Here is a 21,857-nt window from a genome sequence, read left to right as displayed (position 1 = left end):
AAGCACTAACGTCTCCCAAACTGCTGACACTCCCACATCGGCTTCTGAAAATTCCAGTTTCACCGACAAATACCCGTCATACGGATAATCCCCAGCACTGACGCCCCAAAGCTCCAGTGCACAGAATGGGGTCAATGGCAAATGCTTTAATCACTGATTGTAAAACGAACGGTATAGTAGTGTGATCCGGTGTCGAGATTCCCTCTATCCGTAGCGACACGCTCGAGCGGGATTTCACTAACCCTACCGGAATAGGGTCTATTGATTTCGGGGGTTGCTTGGTACACTGCTGGGAACGTGTTCCCTTAGTGACATCAGGCCGTTCCGACACTGGGACCGCTCTAAGTTTCCTGACACCCCTCCCTTCTCGGATACCCGGGGACGCGCCCTCCTAGAAGTTTCCGGCCGCTCACATTCCCGCTGGAAGTGGCCCTCCTCCCCGCAGTTATAGCACACTCCTGTCTCTCACAGTCTGTCTGGAAGTTACCCTCTTTCCCAATCTTTCACGCTCTACCAGCCGCCCCTCATGTCGCAGACCTCTCGCCACTCGCAGCATCCTGCGCTGTCCGTCCTCTGGGGGGGGGCAAAGTCCTCCCTACCGACCCCTCAGCCCTCAGCTCGGCCACCACCTCCTTTATCAGTTGCCGGGTGGAGCCGGCTCCTCTATTGTCCCAACAACTGAGGATCTCACCCTGCTGACAGAGTCCTCCCGCGGCCTCAACGCGCCCTCATCCCCCCTCTCATCTCTGATCAGTTGAACGAACGTCGGAGGCGGACGCGTTTTACAAGACTGCCGGAGACTCTAAATCCTCGGACTGGGTACCAGGAATTGCCTGATCCATCCTGAACTGATCCACCTGTTCAGCCCGAATGACCCCCCGGCGCCGCAATCCATTAAGCTGTCTCTCTAGCCGATAAAAGGTCCGCAGAGAGCTTCTCACCCTCCTCCTGATACATGTTTTGAAACTCCCCGAGGAGCTCCCAGTCAACCCAAAAGCTCTTTCCAAAGCCTCCATATCGTCCTTCAGAGTGGCCAACGGCTGGGTAAACTTCTCACCTCGCATTAACCCAGCCGCCTCTCCCCGCAAACTTTCAACTAATCTCTGTCGCCTTTCCTCATCCGAGCACTGACACTCCCTCAACAACTGTGACGTTTGCTCAACCCATGTCTCATAATCCTCCTCACCCTCGGGAATGGGCGTTATCCCCGAGAAAACTCTTGACTTCTGGCGGGGCCCCTCTGCCCTTCTCGCTAAGGAGGTAAGTGCAGAGGCCAACTGAGAGCTCTCGCCTTTCATGGTGGAACGGGAACTGACCAACTTTTCCAAATCTGACCACTCTTTCCCTTCATCCTCCAACACCGGTAGAATCCGCTCCCTGAGATCCTCTCCCCCCTCTGCAGGCAACTCCGCTCGCTGAGCTTTGACCCCTCCCTCCCCGACACTCTGCAGGCGCCATGGCCCCGCCTCCCCGGGGACGCTAATCTCCTCTGGCAACTCCGCCCTTGTTATGTCCTCACTTGTCTGCACTAACACTATATCTGTACCTGCCTCAAAATCAAAGTTCCGCGATACAATCTCCACTTTTCCAAACGTTTTAACCGCACTCAAACCTCGGAGTAACACTTCATCCGGTACGCTAGTCTCCACCCCCCTTAGCACGCACGCATTGCTCTCTTCCCCCTTCGCAGCCGCACACCATCGCCGAAAAGCAGCTGCCGCCATCCCGACTGTATTTTATTTAAGCCGAGTGGTCACACAGCATCCACGGAATTCAATCCCGGGACGAGCGCCCCACAGATGTACCGCCCAGGGCTATCGGCTTGTATTTGTCTCGGGGAATATCCGTCCACCCGCCAAACCGTGTCTCCCGTTTGCGTGGATGCTGTGAAATGCACACTGGTACAATCTCGCACACACAATATCAGACAGCACACAGTGTACGTTTACAGAGTGCATTTTATAAATCTTACTGGAACTAGGTGATTAATAGCGATACAATATAAAAAGAAAATTTAAAAAAAGGCGCCGACTTCTCAGAGTTCAATCAGTTCTAGCACAACCGCTGGAGTTCAATTATCGAAGCTTTCTGTCCACCATTCGATCTTCTCCGACCTTCTCGACCCGCCGCCTGGGACCAACCTGGGTGGTCGACCAGAGCGCGTCCAGCTCGTCCTTCCTCTCCGGTTCTCCTCCCGAAAATCCCGCCACCCACTCCAGGCTCCCACACATACAGATAGAACAATATTGCTTCCTCCGTTATCTGTTAGTTCCTCCGTTATCAATAATTATAACCCAAACATTTCAACTAAACAGAGCATTACCTCATCAGTTTCCCACAAAGAAGCCATTTCATTCTAACTCTACAGAGCAGCCATTTTGTATAAGCAGTTGATAGTTAACATTACAGTTAATAATCTGACAACCTTGCATATATATTGGTGAGACCCGACGCAGAATGGGAGACCGTTTCGCTGAACACCTATGCTCTGCCCACCAGAGAAAGCAGGATCTCCCAGTGGCCACACATTTTAATTCCACGTCCCATTCCTAGTCTGATATGTCTATACATGGCCTCCTCTCCTGTCAAGATGAAGCCACACTCACGTTGGAGGAACAACACCTTACATTCAGTCTGGGTAGTCTCCAAACTGATAGGATGAATATTGATTTTACTAACTCAATTAACGCCCCACCTCCCCTTCTTACCCCATCCCTCATTTATGTATTGATGTATTTATTTATTATTCTCTCTGCCTCTCTCGCAATCAGTGCTTGCCTGCTCTCCATCTACCTCTGGTGCTCCCTTCCCCCTTTCTTTCTCCCTAGGCCTCTTCCCATGATCCTTTCCCTTCTCCAGCTCTGTATCCCTTTTGCCAATCAGCTTCCCAGCTCTTAGCTTCATCGCTCCCCCTCCTGTCTTCTCCTATCATTGGGGATGTCCCCCTCCCCCACCCACTTTCAAATCACTTACTATCTTTTCTCTCAGTTAGTCCCGACAAAGGGCCTCGGCCAGAAACGTGTTCTGTACTTCTTCCTATAGATGCTGCCTGGCCTGCTGTGTCCTACCAGCACTTTGTGTGTGTTGCTAAAACTTACAATGATTCATTTCTATTTGTTTATGAGACACAGTTAAGTTATAACTTAAGGCAAAGATTGTCGATAATAATGGCTGAATGGGAACTGAAGTTTATTCCACATCAACCCCACCGACTGGGAGACATCACTGTCACATGGTCAGCTGGAGATGTCAGAAACCTGAACAAACCAGCACAGGGTCACAATACAACCAATACACGGGACTGGCAGATAAACCACTGTGTCCTGAACCCAGGCAAATGCACTAACACACCAGGACATGAGTTTGAATCCTACCACAGGAGCTGGGATTTTAATACTGACTTGATGATATTGTAGAGGATAAAAGCACATATTAGTCTAATTACCGGGATTGTCAGGAAAATACGCAAATCCTTCGTGAATTGTGAGTGCTGTGTCTGATTGGCACAGGTCTTCCCCCTTCTGGATCAGCAAATCTCACTGTTGTTAGAGGCAGAAGAGGGGAGTGGTCGTGATAGGGGACTCAATCTTCAGGAAGTAGACAGGAGAATTGATGGACATGAACTGGACACCTGAATGGTATGTTGCCTCATAGGTGCCAGGGAGGGTCAGGGATGCCTCGAATTCTGTTTGCAACATTTCAGAGAGGGAGAGAGAGGTAAAACAGCCAGATATCCTGGTACATTCTGGGACCAATTACATAGGAAGTAAAAGCAAAGAGGTCCTGAAAATAGGATTTGGAGAGCTTGGTAGAAAGCTCAGAAGCAGTACCTCCAGGGTTGTAATTTCTAGATTGCTGCCTGTGCCACGTGCTGGTGAGGGTAGAAACAGGGTAATTTGGCAGATTAAAGATGGTTCAGAAGCTGGTGTAGGGGACCGGGCTTCACGTTTTTAGATCATTAGAAATTGTAGTCTAAGAGAGGAATTGGCCAAAGCAAATTGGAAGGAGACGCTGGCAGGGATGAGAGCAGAGCAGAAATGGGATCAGTTTCTGGGAAAATGGGGAAGGTGAAGGATAGATATATTCCAAAAATAAATAAATACTCAAATGGCAAAATAGTAAAACCGTGGCTGACAAGGGAATTCAAGCTAACGTAAAGGCAAATGAGAGGTTATACAACTAAGCACAAATTAGAAGGAAGACAGAGGATTGGGAAGCTTTTAAATATTTACAGAGAGCAACTGAAAGAATGATTGGGAAAAAATTAAATATGAATTGACTTTATTGCTTACAGCCTTGATATGCACGAGGAGTAAAAATCTTTATGTTACTTCTCCGTCCAAATGTGCAATGTGTAATTTACGTCATTTATGATACAGACGTTTATAAATAATATGGACACCATGCTAGTCAATATAACATAGAAATACAGTTGTCTCAGCACGAGTTAAGCAGTTTGATGGCCTGCTTGAAGAAGCTGTCCTGGCGACTGTTGCTCCTGGCTTTTACGCTGCGGTACCGTATCCCGGATGGTAGCAACTGGAACAGTTTGTGCTCGGGTTGACTCCAGTAATCCTTCAGGCCCTGTTGATACACCTGTCTTTACAAAACAAGCCAGAAAACAATATCAAATTGTTTTTCAAGTATTGTAACAAAATAACACAGAAATTAAAGTGGATATAGACCACTAGAAAATGAGGCCGGATATATAATAACGTCGAATAACGAGATGAAAGATAAATTAAATATTTTGCACCATTCTTCACCGTGGAAGACACTAGCACTGTGCCAGAATTTGAAGAGTTCGAGGGAAGAGAAGTGAGTGCAGTTACTGTTACAACGGATAAGGTGCTCAAAACGCTGAAAGACATGACGGTATATGAGTCACCCGGAGCAGATGAACTGCACTCTAAAGTTCTGAAAGGGGCAACAGTGGACATTGTGGAGACATTAGGAATGATCTTTCAAAAATCAATGGACCGTGGCATAGTTTCACAGGACTGGAAAACTGCTAATGTCACTCCACTCTTTTAATCAGGAGGAAGTCAGCAGAAATGAAGTTATAGATCAGTTAGCCTCACCTCTGTGGTTGGGAAGAATTTAGTGCCATTTGTTAAGTATGAGGTTATGGAATACTTCGTGACACTGAGCAAGGTAAGACAAGTCAGAATGGCTTCCTTAAGGGAACTTCTTGCCTGACAAACGTGTTTGTAATTCTTTGAGGAGATTACAATTAGGATAGATGAAGGGGATGTAGTAGATTTGGAATTTCAGAAGGCCTTTGATAAGACGCACAAATGAAGCTGCTTACCAAGTTAAGAGCTCATGGTATTACAGAACATTTATTGGCATAGTCAGAACGTTGGCTGATTGGTCAGAAACTGTGAATGAGAGTAAAGGAATCCTTTTCTGTTTGGTTGCCAGTGACTAGTGGTGTTCCACAGGGGTCGCTGTTGGGACAGCCTCTTTTTATGTTATATATCAGTGATTTAGGTAATGAAATATCTGGCTTTGTTATCAAGTTTGCAGATCATACAAAGAATGGTGGAGGGCGGTAGTGTTGAGGAAACAGGCAGACTGCACAAAGACTTGAATGAGGAGAAAGGGCAAGAAAATGGCAAATGAAATACAATGCTGTAAAATTCAGGTCATGAGCTTTGGTCGTAGAAATAATGTGCAGATTATTTTTTTTAATGGGGAGAAAATCCCAAAAAGTTGAGATGAAAATGGACTAAGGAGTCCTTCTGCAGAACACCCTAAAGGTTAACTTGCAGGTCGAGTCAGTGGTGAGGAAGGTGTTAGGAAGGCAAATCCAATGCCAGCGTTCAATTCAAGAGCTTTTGAACAGCACTCAAATCAATAGCAGCCAAATTATGCTTTTCCTACACTAACCAGCAGGTGGCACAGGCAACAAACCAGAAATTACAACACTAGAGGTACTGTTCTGAGCTTTTTACCAAGCTCTCACAATTCTATTTTCAGGACCTCTTTGCTTTTACTTCCAATATCATTGGTCCCAGAAAATACCAAGATACAGTATCTGGTTCTTTTCCCTCCCTCTCCAAATTATGCAGACACGATCCCAGGCGTTCCTGACCCTGCCACCTCAGAGGCAACACACCATTCAGGTGTTCAGTTCATGTCCATAAATTCTCCTGTCTGCTTCATGAAGATTGAGTTCCCGATCACTACCAGTTCCCTCTTCTGCCTCTGACAACAGTGAAAGATGCTGATACAGAAGGGGGAAGACCTGCTTCAATCAGACACTGCACTCACAATTCACGAAGATCTTGTGTATTTTCCTGACAATCCCGGTAATCACACTGATACCCACTTTTATTCTCTACAATATTATCAAGTCAGTATTAAATTTCCAGCTCCTGTGGTAGGATTCAAATTCATGTCTTGCCATGTCAGTGCAGTGTGCCTGCGATCAGGATACAGTGGTTCATCTGCCAGTCCCGTGTATTGGTTGTATTGTGTCACTGTGCTGGTGTGTTCAGGGGTCTGATATCTCCAGCTGACCATGTGACAGCGATGCCTCCCAGTCGGTGGGGTTGATGTGGAATAAACTTCAGTTCCCCTTCAGCCCAGTATTACGGCCAATCTTTGTAAGTTTTACCTCGATTAATGGCATCAAGTGTTTTTCTTAGCACTGTGTTCAGCAAATAGGGGTGATAGAATTTTCAACCGGTAGGGCCTCATCTGTCACTGTCAATTCCTGGACATCATCATCAGTCCTGTAAATATTTAAACTGGTGGTTATAAGCTGCTATTCGGAACAATTTTACGAATCCATCCAGGGTTTCGGTAAAGAGCAGGTCCTACCTCCTGTTCCGTCGAGATACCTCCCGAAATAAATAAAAACACAAATCTGATTAGACTTGGACTTCCTTTTCACATCGTGAATTTAATCCAAATCATTACATGGTGTTCAAAATCCCCACTCCCACAGTCGCTCACACACACACACAAACATCACAGAACCACGGGGACCCTGTGCTGGTGTGTTCAGTGGTCTGACATCTCCAGCTGACCATGTGACTGTGATGTCTCCCAGTAGGTGGGGTTGATGTGGAATAAACTTCAGTTCCCCTTCAGCCATTTTTACAGCCAATCCTTGCCTCAAATTATAACTTACCTGCTTCATGACAAAGCTTAGTCCTTTAACGGGGAGATGCTGGAAATTCAAGCAACACACAGAAAACGCTGGTGGAACACAGCAGGCCAGCAGGAGAAGCACTGTCGACGTTTCGGGCCGAGACCCTTCGTCAGGACGAACTGAAAGGAAAGATAGTAAGAGATTTGAAAGTAGGAGGGGGATGGGGAAATGCGAAATGATAGGAGAAGACTGGAGGGGGTGGGGTGAAGCTAAGAGCTGGAAAGGTGATTGGCAAAATGAATACAGAGCTGGAGAAGGGAAAAGATCATGGGACGGGAGGCCTAGGCAGAAAGAAAGGGGGAGGGAAGCACCAGAGGGAGATGGAGAACAGGTAGAGTGATAGGCAGAGAGAGAGAGGAAAACAAACAACTAAATATGTCAGGGATGGGGTAAGAAGGGGAGGAGGGTCGACGGTTCGGGCCAAGACTTTTGGTCAGGACTAACTGAATGAAAAGCTAGTAAGAGATTTGGGATGGGGAGGGGGAGATCCGAAATGATAGGAGAAGACAGGAGGGGGAGGGATGAAGCTCAGAGCTGGGAAGTTGATTGGAAAAAAGGATACACAGCTGAAAAGGGGAAAGATTCATGGGACGAGTGGCCTAGGGGGAAAGAAAAGGGGAGGGGAGTACCAGAGGAAGATGGAGAGCAGACAAGGAGGGATTGTGAAGGGGCAGAGAAAATAATAAATAAATGCATGAGGGATGGGGTAAGAAGGGGAGGAGGGGGATTAATGGAAGATAGAAAAATCAATGTTCATGCCATCAGCTTGGAGCCCACTCAGACAGAATATACGGTTTTGGTCCTCCAACCTGAGTGTGGCTTCATCTTTACAGTAGAGGAGGCCATGGATAGACATATCAGAATGGGAATGGGACGTGCAAATTAAAATGTGTGGCCACCGGGAGATCCTGCTTTCACTGGCGGACTGAGCGTAGGTGTTCAGCGAAACGGACTCCCAGTCTGCGTCGGATCTAACCAATATATATGGAGTGTTCTCTGATTATTAACTATAATGTTAACAGTTTATTGCTTACATAAAATGGCTTCTCTGTAGCGTTATAATGAAATGGCTTCTTTGTGGGTCACTGATGAGGTAATGCTCCGGTTAGTTGGAATGTTTGGGTTATAATTATTGATAACGGAGGAACTAAACAAGGGAAGCGATGTTGTTCTATCTGTACGTGTGGGAGCCTGGAGTCAGTGCGCGGGATTTCCGGAAGGAGAACCGAAGAGGAAGGACGTGCTGGACGGGCTCTGGCCGATCACCGAGTTTGGTCCCAGACGGCGGGTCGAGGAGGTCGGAGAAGATCGAATGGTGGACAGAAGGCTTCGATAATTGAGCTCCAGCAGTTGTGCACGAATTGATTGAACTCTGATAAGTCGGCGCCTTTTTTTTTCTTTTCTTTTTATATTGTAACGCTATTAATTACCTAGTTCCAGTAAGATTTATAAAGTGTACTCAGTAAACGTACACTGTGTGCTGTCTGATATTGTGTGTGCGAGTTTGTACCAGTGTGCATTTCACAGCATCCACGCAAACGGGAGACACGGTTTGGCGGGTGGACGGATTTTCTCCTGGACGAATACAAGCCGATAGCCCTGGGCGGTACATCTGTGGGCTGCTCGTCCCGGGATAGAATTCTGTGGATGCTGTGTGACCACTCTGCTTAAATAAAATACTGTTGGGTTGGCCGCAGCTGCTTTTCGGCGATGGTGTGCGGCTGCGAAGGGGGCAGAGAGCAATGCGTGCGTGTTGAGGGGGGTGGAGACTAGCGTACCGGATGAAGCGTTACTCCGAGGTTTGAGTGCGGTTAAAACTTTTGGCAAAGTGGAGATTGTATCGCAGAACTTTGATTTTGAGACAGGTACAGATACAGTGTTAGTGCAGACAAGTGAGGACATAACAGGGACGGAGTTGCCAGAGGAGATTGGCGTCCCCGGGGAGGCGGGGCCATGGCGCCTACAGAGTGTCGGGGAGGGAGGGGCCAAAGCTCAGCGAGCGGAGTTGCCTGCAGAGGGGGGAGGAGATCGTAGGGAACGGATTCTTTCAGTGCTAGAGGATGAAAGGAAAGAGTGATCAGATTTGGAAAAGTTGGTCAGTTCCCGTTCCACCGTGAAAGACGAGAGCTCTGAGTTTGCCTCTGCAGTTACCTCCTTAGCGAGAAGGGCAGAGGGGCCCCGCCAGAAGATAAGAGTTTTCTCGGGGATAACGCCCACTCCCGAGGGTGAGGAGGATTATGAGACATGGGTTGAACAAACGTCACAGTTGTTGAGGGAGTGTCAGTGCTTGTATGAGGAAAAGCGACAGAGAGTATTTGAAAGTTTGCGGGGAGAGGCGGCTGGGGTAGAGCGAGGTGTGAAGGTTAACCAGCCTTTTGCCACTCTGAAGGACTATATGTAGGCTTTGGAAAGAGCGTTTGGGTTGACTGGCAACTCCTCGGGGAGTTTCAAAACATGTATCAGGAGGAGGGTGAGAAGCTCTCTGCGGACCTTTTATCGGCTAGAGAGACAGTTTAATGGATTGCGGCGCCGGGGGGCCATTCGGGCTGAACAGGTGGATCAGTTCAGGATGGATCAGGTATTTCGGGGTACCCAGGCCGAGGACAAGATTGCTTGGAAACTCCAGAGTCTTATAAAACGCGCCCTCCTCCGACGTTCGTTCAACTGATCAGAGATGTGAGGGGGGATGAGGGCGCGTTGAGGCCGCGGAAGGACTCTGTCAGCAGGGTGAGATCCTCAGTTGTTGGGACAAGAGAGGAGCCGGCTCCACCCGGCAACTGATAAAGGAGGTGCTGGCCGAGCTGAGGGCTGAGGGGTCGGTAGGGAGGACTTTGCCCCCTCCCCCAGAGGACGGACAGCGAAGGATGCTGCGAGTGGCGAGAGGTCTGCGAGATGAGGGGCGGTCGGTAGAGCGTGAAAGATTGGGAAAGAGGGAAACTTCCAGACAGACTGTGAGAGACAGGGGTGTGCTATAACTGCGGGGAGGAGGGCCACTTCCAGCGTGAATGTGAGCGGCCGGAAACTTCTAGGAGGGCGCGTCCCCGGGTATCCGAGAAGGGACGGGTGTCAGGAAACTTAGAGCGGTCCCAGTGTGGGAACGGCCTGATGTCACTAAGGGAACACGTTCCCAGCAATGTACCAAGCAACCCCCGAAATCAATAGACCCTATTCCGAAAGGGTTAGTGAAATCTCGCTCGACCGTGTAGCTACGGATAGAAGGAATCTCTGCTAAAGCCATACTCGACACCGGGTCACGCTACTATACCGTTCGTTTTACAATCAGTAATTAAAGCATTTGCCATTGACACCACTCCGTGCACTGGAGCTTTGGGGCGTCAGTGCTAGGGATTAACCGTATGACAGGTATATGTCGGTGGAACTGGAGTTTGCAGAAGCCGATGTGGGAGTGTCTGCAGTTTGGGAGACGTTAGTGCTTGTTTGTCCGGACCCAGTTGAGACGGGGGGCGGTTCGATCTTGGTGGCGACCATCACCCCTGTGGTGCGGAGGCTGCCAGGAGAGGGCGAATGAGAACTGCTTGGGGGCCCGGGCCGTGCACCCAGCGTTTCATGCTGCGTTTCAGGAAGGGCGGCATCTCCCTGGGCCGGAAATTGAATTTAAACGAGAGACTGTGTGATGCACCCAGTCGAACTCTGTCATAATAAAGCCCGGGGAAGTATCAAGAGTGATGGGAACCCCTAGATTTCCCGGAGTTCCAGATGGCAAGGCCCTTTTAGTGGACGCCCCGGAAGATCTCGAGGGGGAGTCACGATTTCCGGCTGGGGTGCTGGTGAGGCCCGAAGGGCGGAGGCCCTCGGTGGTAGATGCCAGGCGGATAGCGGTGAGTGTCAGGAACACTACGGGAGAGAAATCACCTTTAAGAGAGGGATGCCGCTGGCGCATTTGTTCCCGGTGACGGTAATGTCTAGCGCACCTGTGAGGCCCACTTAGGGGGAAGGATTGGAAAACAGGAAAGCTGACCGCTGAGGCCTTTAACTTTGGGGACTCTCCTGTGCCGCCGGAGTGGAAACGCAGGCTGCTGGAGAAGATGTTGAAGCAGGAAAATGTTTTTTTCTCTCGGTGAGTTTGATGTGGGATGTTCCAAGAGCACTCGCCATATCACCCAGTGACTGAGGACACCCTGTTCAGGGAGAGGTCACGGCGACTGGCCGCTGCAGATGTGGAAAACGTGCGGCAGCAATTGTGCCAGCTGAAGAAAGATGGAATCATCACTGAGTCCCGAAGGCCCTATGCGTCACCAATAGTAGTGGCCCGGAAGAAGAACGGAAAGGTACGCATCTGTGTGGACTATAGGACCCTGAGCAGGTGCACTGTCCCTGACCAGCATACGGTCCGAGGGTGGAAGACGCGTTGGCCTGTCTGAGTGGAGCGAAGTGGTTTAGTTTGCTAGACTTGAAGAGTGGATATTACCAGATCGCGATAAGTGAGGCCGACAAAGAGAGGACGGCATTTATATGCCCGCTGTGGTTTATCCAGTTCGAACGGATGCCCCAGGGCATATCGGCAGCCCCTGCCACCTTCCAGAGGGTCATGGAGATGACGGTGGGGGATATGAATTTGCTTGAAGTGTTGGTGTATTTGGATGATTTGGTAGTGTTTGGAGCCACCTTGGAAGAACACGAAACGAGGCTACTGAAGGTGCTAAGTCGGCTGAAGAAGGAAGGGTTAAAACTCCCTGGACAAGTGGAAGTTCTGCAAGTCGTCTGTTAGCTATATTGGACACATAATCTTTCAAATTTGAGTAGCTACAGACCTGGATAAGATAGAAGCGGTGACCACGTGTGCGAGACCCCAGACTGTGAGCGCTCTGCTCTCGTTCTCGGGGTTCTGTGGTTATTATTGGAGATCCGTGAAGGGCTACGCCAAAGTGAGTCACCACTTGAACCAGCTTCTGCGTGGTTACCCTCCCTTGCGGAAGAAAGGAAAATGGGGACGGGAGGTTGGAGAATATCTGAACCCGTCGGAACCCTCCGGACAGAGGTGGCATACAAAATGTGAGGAAGCTTTTAAATCGCTGAAAGAGTTGCTGACCCAGGCACCGGTGCTGGCTTTTGCTGACCCCCGATTACCCTGTGTACTACACACGACGCCAGCCGAGAGGGATTGATCTTGTATCAAGATCACGGCACCGGGTTGAGATCTGTCGCGTTTGTCAGCAGGAGTTTGTCGCCCTCCGATAGAAGCTATCGCACCCATAAGTTGGAGTTGCTGGCGTTGAAGTGGGCAGAGGTGTATAAGCTGAGTGACTAACTCTACGGAGCCAAGTTTGAGTGAGAACGGACAACAACCCACTTACTTATATCCTGACTTCAATACACAACGGGCAATAGACAGCAGGTGTAGGACTAGGGCCATTCGACCCTTCTGGCCAGCACCCCGTTTCTGCCCTCTCCCCATATCCCCTGACCCTAAGAGGTCTATCTAACTCTCTCTTGGAAGCATCCAGAGATTTGGCCTCCACTGCTTTCTGCGGCAGAGCATTCCACATATCCACCACTCTCTGGGTGAAAAAGTTTTTTCCGCATCTCTGTTCTAAATGGCCTACCCTTATTCTTAAACTGTGGCCTCTAGTTCTGGACTCACCCATCAGCGCGAACATGCTTCCTGCCTCCAGCGTATCCAATCCCTTAGTAATCTTATATGTTTCAATCAGATCCCTTCTCATCCTTCTAAATTCCAGTGTATACAAGCCCAGTCGCTCCAATCTTTCGACATATGTCAGTCCCGCCATTCCGGGAATTAACCTTGTGAACCTACGCTGCACTCCCTCAATAGCAAGAATGTCCTTCCTCAAATTTGGACATCAAAACTGCACACAATACTCCAGGCGGGGTCTCACCAGGGCCCTGTACAGCTGCAGAAGGACCTCTTTACTCTTATGCTCAATTCCTCTTGTAATAAAGGCCAGCATTCCATTAGCTTTCTTCACTGCCTGCTGTACCTGCATGCTTGCTTTCATTGACTGGTGTACAAGAACACCTAGATCTCGTTGTACTTCCCCTTTTCATAACTTGACTCCATTTAGATAGTAATCTGCCTTCCTGCTCTTGCCACCAAAGTGGATAACCTCACATTTATCCACATTAAACTGCATCTGCCATACATTTGCCCACTCACCCAACCTGTCCAAGTCACCCTGCATTCTCATAACATCCTCCTGACATTTCACACTGCCACTCAGCTTTGTGTCGTCGGCAAATTTGCTAATGTTACTTTTAATCCCTTCATCTAAATCATTAATGTATATTGTAAACAGCTGTGGTCCCAGCACCGAACCTTGCAGTACCCCACTGGTCACAGCCTGCCATTACGAAAGGGACCCCTTAATCGCTACTCTTTGTTTCCTGTCAGCCAGCCAAATTTCAATCCATGTCAGCACATTGCCCCCAATGCCATGTGCCCTAATTTTGCCCACTAATCTCCTATGTGGGACTTTATCAAAAGCTTTCTGCAAGTCCATGTACACTATATCCACTGGCTCTTCCTTGTCCATTTTCATAGTTACATCCTCAAAAAACTCCAGATGTCGATGCGGATGCTTTTGTCACGATGGGACCATGAGGAACAGGAGACAAACGGGGAGTGGGAGAGTGTTCCTGCCCCTGGGGTGAAAGCCATGTGTCAGTTTGATATCACCGTGAAAGCCAAGGAAAAGGAGAGGCCGGAGCGAGCAGCTGACCCTTTGGGGACTTTTGATGACGCACTACACTCAGTTTACTGTGACCTGACTGCGCTGAATACTAAGCAGTTGCCGGAATTCAGTCTGGGGGAAGTGGCATCTGCTCAGCGGGAGGACAAGGACGTTGGCACTGTTTGGTGCGCGGTGGAAAAGGGTGATCTGGCGTGGGCGGAGAAGACAAAACATGCTTCAGTGCCTCCATTATTGAGGTAATGGCCTCAGTTGAAGTTGAGGAAATAGGTTTTATACCAGGTCACTTCACCCCCTGCCTGAGAATTATCGGAAGATTGTTGAAGTCCCTGCACGATGATTCTGGACATTTGGGGTGGAGAAGACCTATGGGTTGCTCAAAGACAGGTTTTACTGGCTCCGAATGAAGGCGGAGGTGAGGGGGAAGAAGGTGAAGTTCTCCCAACTACTTCCGGGAGAAAGAGTTCACATAAGTAATTTGGGACTACCTGGGAACAAGATGGCTGATCGCTGAGCGGGCACGTCCTATGTAGTAGAGTGTCAGATGCCAAATCTACCGCTTGTCCAGGTGAGGCCCAAGGATGGGAGGGGGCCCATCAACATTCTCCATCGGAATCACTTGTTGCCCCTGGGGCGAGATGTACAGGTAGAGCGGGAGCCCGAGGTGCCGGCCTCACCTAGTACCAGGACTCTGCGTCCACGCAGGGTGGAGGAAAAGCCCACACCGGGAGAGTCGGTCCCTGGCCCAGACCCTGTGAGGGATACTGACTCGGAGGATGATGACTCGGACGATCGGTATTTGCTGCCGTTCGCTGACGCCCCGGAGATGGAGGGGGAGGCTCCTGGCCCTTCCACCACTGGGTTTGACGGGTTAAACGGGGATAGTGTTGGGCAGTTGGGGGTACCACGGGGCGTTGGAATAAAGGATGTTGGGCCCCAGCAAGAGATAGTGGTTCCGAGGTGCAGAGGTGTTTGGGAGACAGCTCGCGGGAGGGTTCGCCTCCTAGTTCCCATGTGTCTCCCGTATTGTCCGAGGTGGAGGAGTTAGAAGAGGGTGTGCGCAGGCCTCAGAGAAGTAGGCTCCCCCCAGACAGGTTGGCCTATGTGGCACCTGGGGAACAGGGTGTGATCTCCACTGTTTTGGGGAGTTATGCCACTGCTTTCTGCACTTGGATTGGGCGGTGTGTTCTACAGGAGGGGTTGGCGAATTATCTGAACGTCATGAGGGCATGACTTAATTCGGTGGGAGGAGAATGCGCGGTTCACAGATTATTAACTCTAAAGTTAACTGTAAACTGCATATATAAAATGACTTCTCTGTAACATTACAATGAAATGGATTCTTTGCAGGTAACTGATGAGGTCATGCTCTGTTTAGTTGAAATATTTGGGTTAAAATTATTGATAACGGAGGAACTAACCACTGGAAGCGATGTTGTTCTATCTGTAAGTGTGGGAGCCTGGAGTCAGTGCGCGGGTTTTTCGGGAGGAGAACCGAAGAGGAAGGACGTGCTGGACCCTTTGGTCCAAGGTTGGTCCCAGGGGGCGGGTCGAGAAGGTCGGAGAAGATCGAATGGTGGACAGAAGGCTTCGATAATTGAGCTCCAATGGTTGTGCACGAACTGATTGAACTCTGATAAGTCGGCGCCTTTTTTCTTTTCTTTTTATATTGTATCGTTATTAATTACCTATTTCCAGTAAGGCTTATAAAGAGTAATCTGTAAAACGTACATTGTGTGCTGTCTGATATTGCATGTGTGAGTTTGTACCAGTGTGCATTACACAGCATCTACACAAACGGGAGACACGGTTTGGCGGGTGGACGGGTTTCACCCTGGACAAATACAAGCCGATAGCCCTGAGGTTACACTAACCATGCCAAGTTTTAACATTTTTACAGATGGAACGAAAGGTAATTTAACTGGGAATGCTGGAGTAGCCCATTTTTGGGCTTGAAGTATAGACAATGTTAGGGAAATTACTTTGCAACCATTTATCAGTATTTTCAGCAGAAATGGTTGCCATCATTTTAAGCTGAAGGTTGGTGGAAAAATTTCTTCACACGTAACATTATAATTGTTCAGATTACTTTTATGTTTTGATGACTCATAAACACGTTATTCCAGCAGTCGGTCAGATTTACTGTTGGAAACTCACCAGGCATTAATTCATATTCAAGTACTTGTTTATATGTTTTCTTCTTATAGGTCCCTGCACACAGAGGTATTGAGGGGAATGAGTGGGTTGACTGTAAGTTACAAAAGTTCAACTGTGGATAAAGACCCTTTTCTTAACAAATCAGAAGTTCAGAGTTATGTATGTTGGGAATTAGGAGCTTATGGAAAGACTGATGGGAAAATGGGTACACCTTTACAGAATACATAAACGTGTTGGGTGTATGGGGAGAAAGGGGTAAAACAAGAACGGACGGAATTATATTGACATTAACCAGAATGGGAACATAAAAGTGCTGGGTTTATGGGAGAAACAAGAAGGGAAGGAATTATATCGCCATGACTTACTATGCTTAATTATTCCTTTTGTCATGTTACAAAACATGCTTCCGGATCGTGTAGGTTTTTTCATTATGAAACGGCTAAACAGATGCTATTTCAGGGTGAAACATATCAGGAAAGAAATCATACAGGCTTCCTTGTAATTTCGGGGGGCTTGATTAATTTCATTTAACCGATTTCTTAAGTCATGGGTGTGACTTTATTTCATTCGCAGTGTTGTGTTTCATTACGTATAATCAATAGGATTTGTTGGGGGTAATTCAGCTTTCATTAGAAGACAGAAGCAGTGAGGATATTATTTCCCAATTCTCTACACCATAGTCCAGTCCAGTTGATAACGGGAATGCGCCTTTAAATTGGAGTGTCCACCGCCGTTAATCGAAAGCCTTTTTTAAAATTTAGTCAATCATTCAAGGTGAAGGTGGGGATTGATGTGATTCACATTTGGTTAGTAAACGCGCATTTGACTCGACACGCGCCGTCTTGTCGGAATGTCTGACAGTGAAGTTGGTGAGCGGAATGGGAATAGATGGACATATCCGCAGACGAATGTGTGGGCGGCATTCCGGGGTAGTTCTTTGTCTGGCATCTGGCGGGAAGAATGAGGTTCTGACTCTCTTGGACGGTGCTTTGCCCCTCCCGACACACACAATATCTTAACGTCCCGGACTGCCGGTCGATGGGACAATCCGCCCGGGAATAACACACCTGGGAGATCAGGCGGTGAATCTGAGGATCTGGAGCCCGGACTGGAGACTCTGCCGCCGCCTCTGGCGACTACTCAGGATGCGGCGCCGTTAATGAACTGAAGCACCGAAGTGACGGGATATTTCACCGCGCTGATCACCTGTTCCCTGAATTTCGACTGAGTCACCGCGTAAATAAATGTGTTTGTGCAGCAGCTGAAATTCATCAGGACAAACCCGACGTACTGAAAGATCCATTCAGAATCATTGAAACTGAATCCTTTCCCTGAGACATGATAATATATGAAATTTACAACCACCGCCATCCACAGGAGGATGAAGCTGCCGGTAATGGTGAAAAGTAAAACCACAGACCTCCTCCTGCTCTCTATCTCCGGGTCACTGCGGTTTTCCCCCTTGCTCTGACCCTTCAGCCCCTTACGGACCCGACTGGCCACTAAAATGTGCCTGACTGTCAGAGTGTTGAGCAGCAGGATCACAGCGAAAGGGAGGAACGGAACTAAAACCGTATCGACCCAGTCAAATGCTACCCACCCGGGGTCAGTGAAATAATTGTCCATGATCTTACAGAGCCACGGTACATTGTCGATGATCACCTTGGGTTCCCGTGTGAAGTATCGGGGAACGTTTCTCAGACAGGTCAGTACGCCGGTTGTTGTTAGAACCACAGCCGCAGTTTTCCCGGTGCAATATTTTCTTTTCAGTTTCTGGCAGCAAATGGCGACAAACCGGTCAAAGGTGAAAGTGACGGTGAACCAGACAGAACAGTGTATGGCTGTGATCATCAGCACACCGATAACAGTGCACACAGGGGTGATGTCCAGAAAACTCCACGGGAAATAATACCTTTTGATTCGAAACAAAATAACGCTGAGGACAATGGTCAGTAGATCGGCCGCTGCCATGGCCACCAGGTAGCGAGTGGTGCAGGTAGAGAGGCCGCACTTTCCCCGGGACAGAATCACAATCGCCACTGCATTCACTGCAGAGAGAGAACAGACACTGGGTATTACTGAAAACATTCTCTGGGAATTAACATGAGATCGTGCTTTAGCTACAACTCGGGACTGCTAGAATCTGTAAACGGATGCTAATCTAACACCAGAAATGGGTCGCACTGTCTCTGACCTGTCCTCTTCAGTGTGGAGATAAGACGATGAGTGGGGAATCGTTGCGATAAAAACGATCTGCATGAACAACAACGATTGGTGCTGATCCCCATTCCGGTCGCTGATGAGACCGGCTTCACTGAATTAACTGTGACTGACCAGGACTCTGGAAAGTCAGCATCTGATGAGGCCGAGAAGGGATACAGAGAGGAGCAACAGACACAAAACTGGAGGAACTCAGCAGGTCAGGCAGCTTCCATGGAATTGAATGATCTTTCTTTTCGCGTCGAGACCCTCCTTCAGGACGAAGCTCTGCCCCTATTTATGACGGGTTTCAGAGGGAAAGAAGGAACAACTTAGTGACCTGTGGCTGACTTGCTCCGTTAATGGATTAATTCTGCAGCGCAGTTTAATTCGATAACACACGGCAGCAGATCCGTAAACACTGGTTCAGGTGATCAGACCCAATAATTGACCAACAGACAGTGGGATCCGACTGTGACAGACTCCACAGGGAGACGTGAAGCACAGGACTAGTGTTTCCCTCTGATCAATAACTTAGGATAAGTGTACTTCAGAATGCAAACATCTCCCAGTCACAACTTCCCGGAGAGATCCCTGGCCCCAGCACTGGGACATCTCTGGTCAAGGTGTCGTTCAAGGCAAGAACAGCGTTCTATTCGATCCCGAGAGTTAGAGGAGAAACATAGACTTAGTTCCACGTTATTAAATATGAAAATTCAGAATGTGAAATTGACAAGATCGATATCTCTAATGGATATTTGTGCAGTGATGATCAGTTTGTAAGCTTGTAACATTATCTTAAACAGTTTCACAGCGGTTAACACACAGAAATACCGAACATGAAATGCTTTGCTCACTCACCAGGAACTCCAATGACGGCAATGAACATGTACAATATTTTCTCCACACTGATATACCTATCCAACATCTCAGACATTTTCTCTGGCCAGTGATTTGTCTCTTTGTGCGACAGGCGATCTCTCGGAATGAAACATTAAGGAAGCACATGCCTGGGCTTTTAAAAGCCATTTAGCAATTCCACAGGGACAGATTTCAACAGATTTTAAAATAAAGGTTTTTAAATTATTTACAAACCAATTACGTCAGACAGGTGCAATCCCTGCGATGACAGATTGTGATTAAATTAATGAATAATATTTAGATCATTTGTGGGAGTTAGATTGTTATAACAAAGGTGACCGAACCGTTCGAGGTGTCTTGTCAATTAAATGTGCTTCCACTGTAAATATGTACTTCAAAGGAACCAGTTGTCCGACACAGATTATTGAAGTATTGAAAAGTACTTATAAAGTATCGGGGAACGTTTCTCAGACAGGACAGTACGCCGGTTGTTGTTAGAACCACAGCCGCAGTTTTCCCGGTGCAATATTTTGTTTTCAGCATCTGGCAGCAAATGGCGACAAACCGATCAACAGTGAAAGTGACGGTGAACCAGACAGAACAGTGTGTGGCTGTGAACCTCAGTACATACATAACACTGCACACAGGGGAGATGCTCAGAAAACTCCACGGGAAGTAATACCCATTGATTTGAGAGAAAATGACTTGGGTGACAACGGTCAGCATATCCGCCACTGCCATGGCCACCAGGTAGCGAGTGGTGCAGGTAGAGAGGCCGCACTTTCCCCGGGACAGGATCACAATCGCCACTAAATTCGTTGGAGAAAGACAGACGGAGAGATAGAAAGAGAGAACAGATACCGGGCATTACTGAACCCATTCCTCAAGGGATCGTGTTTCAGCTGAAGATCTCGAGCACCACAGTCTAGGAACGGCTGTTAATCTAACATGAGACACTGGTCACACTGTCTCTGACCTTCCTTCTTCAGTGTGGAGATAAGACCATGTGCAGACAATCGTCGGCGATAAAACCGATCTGCATGAACAACAACGATCGGTGCTGATCCTGATTCCAGTCACTAACGTGGCCGGTTTCACTGATTTAACCGTGACTGACCAGGCCCCTTGGAAACTCAGCATCTGATGGGGCCGGGAAGGGATACTGAAGGGCGCAACACAGACAAAATACTGAAGGGACTCAGCAGGTCAGGCAGCATCCATGGAATTGAACAAACTTCGGTTCTGGACCGAGACTTTTCAACAGGACGAAGCGGTGCCCCAATTTACGACGCGTCTCAGAGAGAAAGCAGGAACAACTTGGTAACCTGAAGCTGAGCGTCTCAGTTAATGGATTAATTCTACAGCGGAGTTCAATTCGATAACTCTCGTCAGCAGATCCGTGGACACTGGTTCAGATGATCAGACCCAATTATTGACCGACAGGCAGTGAGATTCGACTGTGACCAACTCCACAGGGAGACGACAAACACAGGACCAGGGTTTCTCTCTTATCGATAACTCAGAAACAGTGAACTTTACAATGTAAACCCATCCCAGCCACAGCTTGCGGGAGAGCTGCCTGTCCCCACATGGGACAACTCTACAGCGAAATAGGTGTCATTGAAATCACGAACAACGTTCGATGGAGATACGAGAGTTTACACATGTTATTGAGAAGGGATGTTTAGCTGCGGTCTTGTCAGTAGTGTATTCAGAGGATATTTGTCCAATGATATCAAGTTAGATCGATACAGTTAGAAGCTCGAATGTCAACAGATTCCATGGTTAAAACACAGAAAGACCAAACATGAATTGCTCTGCTCACTCACCAGGAACTCCAATGACGGCGATGAACACGTACATTACTTTCTCCACATTACTGTACCTATCCAACATTGCAGGCATTTTCTCTGTCCAGTGACCTGTCCCCACTGTGCTACAGGCGATCTCTCGCAATGAAATGTTAAGGCAACACATGCCTGCGGTTTTTAATAACATTTAGCGACTCCGCAGGGACACATTTCAACAGATTTTAAAATAACTGTTTTAAAATTATTTACAAAACAATTATGTCAGGCGGGTGCAATCCCCGTGGTGACAGATTGCGAATAAATAATTAACTAGTGCAATGTTTGGACTGTTTGTGTGAATTAATTTGTCCCAACAAAGGTGACTGAACCTTCAGTGGTTTCTTATCAATTTAATGTGCTCCCACTGTAAATATGTACTTCAATGGAGCCAATTGAGAGACACAGAATATTGAAGTAAATTATGTCATTGTTGTTTGTAAAATTGTATTGAATCACCTACTGTTACCATTCTCCTCGAAAGTATAAACACTTGGAATAGTTTGTGTTTGGGGGACTCTAACGAGGGGGTCGCCAAGAAAAGATCTGCTTGTGATGGTGAATAAACGCATTTATATCCACAAAACCCTTCAACATCTTCACTGACTTAGTCACAGTCAGAACATTTCGGTGCTCGTCAAGGACCCACTCTTAACCCTAATACATGAACATAAAGTCTAGTAGGGGGTTGAGTATGTTTCAACCATATCACCACGTACGTTTTAAAGGACACGGCGGAGCGCTGGACAGGCGGATAAGAAATTACACTTCTGTGTAGCGTGTTTTTGTGTCTCTGTGTGGATCGACCCATTGTCTCTGCCTGACCCGGCCACACTATATACGTATGCATAGACCTCGAATTCAATTTATCCCCTCGGTTCAATCCTTTCTCATCTGTCCCCGCAAACTGCACTTGCTCTCGAACTCTCATAACAAACACTTCATAAAATGGCTGCCTGAACC

At 47.9% G+C, this 21,857-nt stretch overlaps 2 protein-coding genes across 2 annotated transcripts in view; both read right to left on the bottom strand.

Moving 5' to 3' along the window:
* The window catches only part of LOC140723130 (uncharacterized), a 1,246,679-nt gene that overhangs the window by 837,658 nt on the left and 387,164 nt on the right, over positions 1-21,857 (bottom strand). The window lies entirely within an intron of this gene.
* On the bottom strand, positions 783-1,724 carry LOC140723127 (modulator of apoptosis 1-like). Its single transcript, XM_073037755.1, has one exon. It carries the CDS (start codon positions 1,722-1,724, stop codon positions 783-785), a length of 942 nt encoding a protein of 313 aa, XP_072893856.1.

Source organism: Hemitrygon akajei, unplaced genomic scaffold (genome assembly GCF_048418815.1).
Source record: "Hemitrygon akajei unplaced genomic scaffold, sHemAka1.3 Scf000101, whole genome shotgun sequence".
Classification (NCBI taxonomy): domain Eukaryota; kingdom Metazoa; phylum Chordata; class Chondrichthyes; order Myliobatiformes; family Dasyatidae; genus Hemitrygon; species Hemitrygon akajei.
This window is presented reverse-complemented; position numbering and strand designations above follow the sequence as displayed.